This window comes from Crocodylus porosus, unplaced genomic scaffold (genome assembly GCF_001723895.1).
Source record: "Crocodylus porosus isolate Cpor-Errol unplaced genomic scaffold, CroPor_comp1, whole genome shotgun sequence".
NCBI lineage: Eukaryota > Metazoa > Chordata > Crocodylia > Crocodylidae > Crocodylus > Crocodylus porosus.
The window spans coordinates 139,309,207-139,314,439 of NW_017728931.1; the positions used below are offsets into that span (position 1 = coordinate 139,309,207).

Consider the following 5,233-nt stretch of genomic DNA (forward strand, 5'->3'; position numbering starts at 1 on the left):
CACCTAGCCTCCGGGTTAGAGAGCAAGGGCTTGATTTGGGAACCTCGTGAACCAACAGACCTCCTTTAGTTTATGACTTTGTGAAACAATAAAAGTTTTAAATTGAACAGGTCTGAGCCTGTGCTTAATTCAGTCCTATATAATTCGGCATCGAGCTCACACAAAGGGCTGCTCTACAAGTGGTGGGCATGGCTACCACCCTCAGCCCCCGTTAGAGGCCGACTTTAAAAAGCTTCTTCTGTGATGCCTAACATGCACCCATAGGTCAAGTCCAAGGAGGGAGCTCAGAAACACCCCTGTGCTTAGCAGGTCATACTGGCCAGCTCCAAGCCTCCAGGCTCAGCACTCGGTCTATCCATTTAACTCTCCTCTTTACCTGAGGAGTCCAGGGACCTCACCTGATTCCTCTGACTCAGTTTCCCAGGGAAGCCCAGGTAATCTATCCACATGTGGTGGTGCCTAAGGGGCCGATCTGCAATCTGCCCTTGGATGCTCCAGTGAGGGGCACTTTATACGAATCTACTTAGATGAAACCAGTGATTATCAACCATAGTGCCGCACAACCTTAGCACTGTTAGGTGTGCAAACACGATTCACAAGATAAAACCCTAGATTTCAAATAGGAATCCATAGTGATGCTGCCCTGGTGTGCTCCTTCTGAGTTCTCTGCAACAAAAGGATTGCTTTAGTATTTTTTCTGCAGTCAAAAAACAAGTAAAAGCTAAGAGCCAGCATCTTCCAAGGGGCACCCTGAATCTAACAAGGGTGCCCTGAACCTAAGGAGGGGTGTCTTGAGTCTAAACAGATGGAGAAACATGAGTCTAGGCATTGCACAGGGGGCCCCGTTGTAACAAACTCCGAGTGTATACAGGCAAACTCCATAGGGATCGAAACGCAGGCCCATCACCACCAGCTCTTCCACTTGAGCTAGCGAAGTCAAACCTTTTGCTACAAGGCTCTTCCGGTCCCTGAAGCCAGCTGCTAGCCACCTGACCACGCATGGTGAGCCAACCCATCACCCGTGCATGACTGAAGCAAAGTGGGCATGGTAACTTAGAGCCCAAAAAGACATTCTTTAAATAAAATAAAGTTGCAATGTTTTCATGGATTAAAGCACACGCATGTTCACTGAAAATATGGGAGGGAGGTCTAAATTCAATTTAAAAACCAAGGTGAGACCTCATGTGGAGACCCACTGCCCCACTTCTGCTGATCCTTCACCTTCCTGCGTCTGGCTCTGGCTACTGCCCAAGCTGGATCCTGTCTGGCATTTCATCCTATGTCCTTATCTTAATCACTGTCCTGCCATTTCATCTGCAAAGCAACAGTGTAGGGATAAGACCTGAAGCCATAAAAGTGAACCACAAGCAAAGCTGCCTGCTCTAGTTTCATGCTCTGGTCTGGAAATGTATCAGTGGGGAAAAGTCCAGAAGCCCGCAGGATCTGCTACCCTGAGCCCAACCAGTCCAACAGTGTCTCTGACACTGGTCAAGCTAGATGCTTTAGACCAGTGGTCCCCAAACCCTGACAGACAGCACACCACCAATTTAACACGATACCTTAAGTACCACCAGCAAATTTTCAGTTCAACTTTAAGTACCACCAGCAAATTTCTGTCATATAAAGTACTTATAATAAATTTGTTAACGCGTACCACTGACAGGCTGTCTGCATACCACTGGTGGTACCTGCACCACCAATTGGGAACCACTGCTTTAGAGGAAAGTGTGGGAAACTTCTTCCTCCCTCCCTCCCAGACAGACCGGCTTTCTCCTCCCAGCAGAAGAGTTTATCCCTTTCAGACATGTGCTGGCGTTCTGACAATCCTATATCATAACCTGGCTATCTGCTTGATCCATATGAATGCCCAATATTTTTTTGAAGCCTCCTAAGTAATCCAAGCGATTACTAATGACACAGATACGGCTGCAGATGTGGATTTTAGTCTGGCAGTATCCATTTAAGGAGCTTTTACCATGATTTTACCCTAAGAGCAGGGGAGACGTTGACCAGGAGGTGGTGGCCGTGAGTCACCTTCCCTGTGGCGCAGCCCGCTGCGAGTCCAGCACAGGGGTGCAAAGCCCCGAGAGCACTTTGCAGGGGCTGCTGCCTGAGCACAGCCAGGGAGCCATTATACTCTGGGGCCAGAAGTGACTCAGAGGCCCCGCGTCGCAGAAACGAGCACAGCTTCCGCTCGCCAAGTTCCTAGCATTTGCAGGCGCGTTTGTTTACTTGATTAAACTTGATTTAATCTATGAAAGTCTATTACTCGGAAAGGGGGGGAGGTTTCTGCAGCGGCCTCCCCAACCTCCATCCCCATGGGTGCGTTCAGACTGGCTGTGGTCCCCAAGCTGGGCGCATCTTCCCTCTCGGGCCAGCCAGACCCCAGCAGGGAGGTGGATCAATAGGTTGAGACACAGAGGGAGGGAGGTGCATGCAGCTCCTAGGCTGAAGAAGAGAAGCGTGCATGCTCCAGTGGTCTGTCTCCTCCTGCCTGCCTGGCTCTCACTACGCTCCTTTTCAGCCAGCATGAGCCCGCACTACAGCTGGGGCAACCCACGGTCAGGAATGTCTCTCCGTCCCCGGAGGCAGCACAAGTAAGAGCCGCCAAACTGACCCTGCCAGACTTGGCACTTCTAGGGTACGCCTGCCCTGCATCCCCGGCATGCACCCTGGCTACCCGCCCCCATTCATCCACCCCCAAACTGGAAATGAGGCAGGGAAGTCACCCTGGGGTGCCCCCATGAGTGCCCTCAAATGTGCCAGGGAGAGAGCGGGCAGCATTCCCCAAACGGTTTGGGTCCCTCATTCCTGGGGTTGGCAAAGGACACAGGAACAGGGTACACCCAAGCAGTACAGATGTCCCCCTACTGTCTTGAAAACCCCAAGAACTAGAAGCCAGGGGCCTTGCCCATCCAAAAGCCACTTGGCATCCTAAACAATCACAAGTATGAAAAAGTAAGGAGCGGGGAGGTGGCAAATTCATACAAAATTGACTCTTTTGTCTCAGTGCAAGACATTAAAGGCAGTTATCTATGTATTAAACAAGTCTCCATATCAGAAACTGCCACAGAGATGTTACATGAATATGAACAAGGAGGAGGGTGCCCTTCCTATTAACTTGACTTGGGTGCAGCTCATACTCCGAAATAGTTGAGGACTCCTAGTATAAACTACTTGGGCTGGGTTTTCCTTTCACTTACTCTGGCTTTACAGCATGTAATACTATCAACTTCAATGGACTTGCTTCTGATTCACTCCAGCATAAGCAAGAAGAGAACAAGGACATCTTTTTTTCCAGGCTAAGACTCTGCCAGATCATGTCCGATCTCCAAAGCTTCCAGGCAGATGGGTCTAGTTCGAATGAGTTTTTTAAGACACAGGAAAAGGTGCTACTCACACAGATTCCCGTCGCTTTCAAGGTTACAAGCTTTGGTGTTTTCTTTTCTGTTTCGAACAACGGTATCTGCTCCTTGCAAGCGATCTGAAAAGACACAATCCACCCCAAATCAGTCATTTCGATGCAATGGAGACCTGGTCTCTGGTAGAACTGGCAGGTCAGGCACGAAGGCCCGGAGTGTCCCAAGGGTGGGTGGTTGTAGCTGCGTTGGCCTACGGACATTGGCAGGCAGGGTTTTTCGGGCAGATGTGATCTCTTTTATTAGACCAACTCAACTAAGCAGTTTTTTCCAACTTTTTAGTTGGCCTAATAAAGGAGATCACATCTACCCAAAGAACCCTGTCTGAAGCATCCCAGTCCATTTTGTGGCCTGTACTATACCAGCAGTTGGACGAGGTCTAACCAATGACCCCTTTTACGGTCATAAATTCTGTGAAACAACGAATATAAAAATCAGCAGACAGCAGATGTGAGAGGCAAGAGTGAAATGAGGCGTGTCAGGTCTGTTGGGCTCATCTATCTGGATAACCCTATTTGGGAAACCACTGTCTGGTGCGTATCTGTTAGTGCACATGCCAAAATGAGTTTTGGCATTAAGGGGAGGAGGCGGACAGCATGGCCACTGCGGGGTGAGGTTAGGCAGTTGTATGCATGTTGGCTGGGATCCAGACCCACCTGTGCTGAAAGCAACTCTCTGAAACCTCTCCCACCCCTATTGCCATGCTTCCCACCTTGCTACACACACCCAAGCCCCATCATCTAATACGGGGGCGCGAATTCACCTTGCACCCCAGGCCAGATCCGGACAGCGGGGCTCCTTGTGGGCCAGATTCACCCTCAGACACGCAGCGGCAACTCCGGAATTGCGCAACTCCTGCTCTCATCGTGTGCCCCATGCCAAAGCTGAAGCCACCAGTGCATGCCCCTCTGCCATGGTGGGAGCTCTACTCCGGCATGGGCCATGGGATGTGCAGTAGCAACGGCAGCTCCAGCATGGGATGGTGGTGGGACTATCGGCCAAGGAACTGGGGCCATGGCAGCAGCAATGGGTGAAGTGCCTGGAGGGCAATTGGGGTTGTATCAGCAGCTCTTGCTTACCTTCCTGCTGCCAACTGCCAGGTCTACCTAGGCCTGGATTTTGTGGCAAGCCACTTCCCCCTGGCCACATCCCCAACTTCCCATCGCCTCCAGTAAATGGGAGGGCTGCGCAGAGCGGCTCCTCAGGCCAGACCTGGCCTGCAGACCATACATTTGACACCCCTGCTCTAATGCATGGTGTAGCTCCTCTGCAGAGCAAACAAAAAGACCATGCACAACTCCTGCAGGCCCAACCACCTATCTTATCTCCAGCAAATTTCTTCCTCCATTATATTTTCTCTTCCATCCCAAATAAAATTCTTCCCTGAACGGCAGCCGGATTGCAACTCCCTCTCCCCCCTCATCTGGGGACTTTACCCGATCCTGGGCTGCAGGCTCATGCCTTGTTAGAGGTTTTCCCAGGAAGACCTCCACCTATGGCAGAGCTTGTGTCTTCTCTTGTTGCCTGGCCGTCAGACAGCAACATGAACATACAGCCTGAAGAATACAAAAGTCATAGCCTCATGGAAAAGCAGGGCTGGCAGGACCCCAGGGAGGTCATCTAGTACAAACCCCTGCTCCAGACCCTTCTTCCCTAACTAAGTCACCCCAGTCAAGTGTTTCATAGTTTCATAGTTTCTAGGGTTGGAAGGGACCTGAGCAGATCACCTAGTCCGACCCCCTGCCATGGCAGGAAAGAGTACTGGGGTCAAACGACCCCAGCAAGATGTGCATCTAACCTCCTCTTAAAAACCC

General features: G+C 50.7%; 1 protein-coding gene across 1 annotated transcript in view; it reads right to left on the reverse strand.

The window, feature by feature from the left end:
• Window positions 1-5,233, reverse strand: part of PODXL (podocalyxin like) — a 29,555-nt gene that overhangs the window by 21,674 nt on the left and 2,648 nt on the right. The window contains exon 3 of the mRNA XM_019543764.1: window positions 3,401-3,484. Coding sequence (XP_019399309.1) covers window positions 3,401-3,484 — 84 coding nt within the window. The remainder of the gene's footprint in view (window positions 1-3,400; window positions 3,485-5,233) is intronic.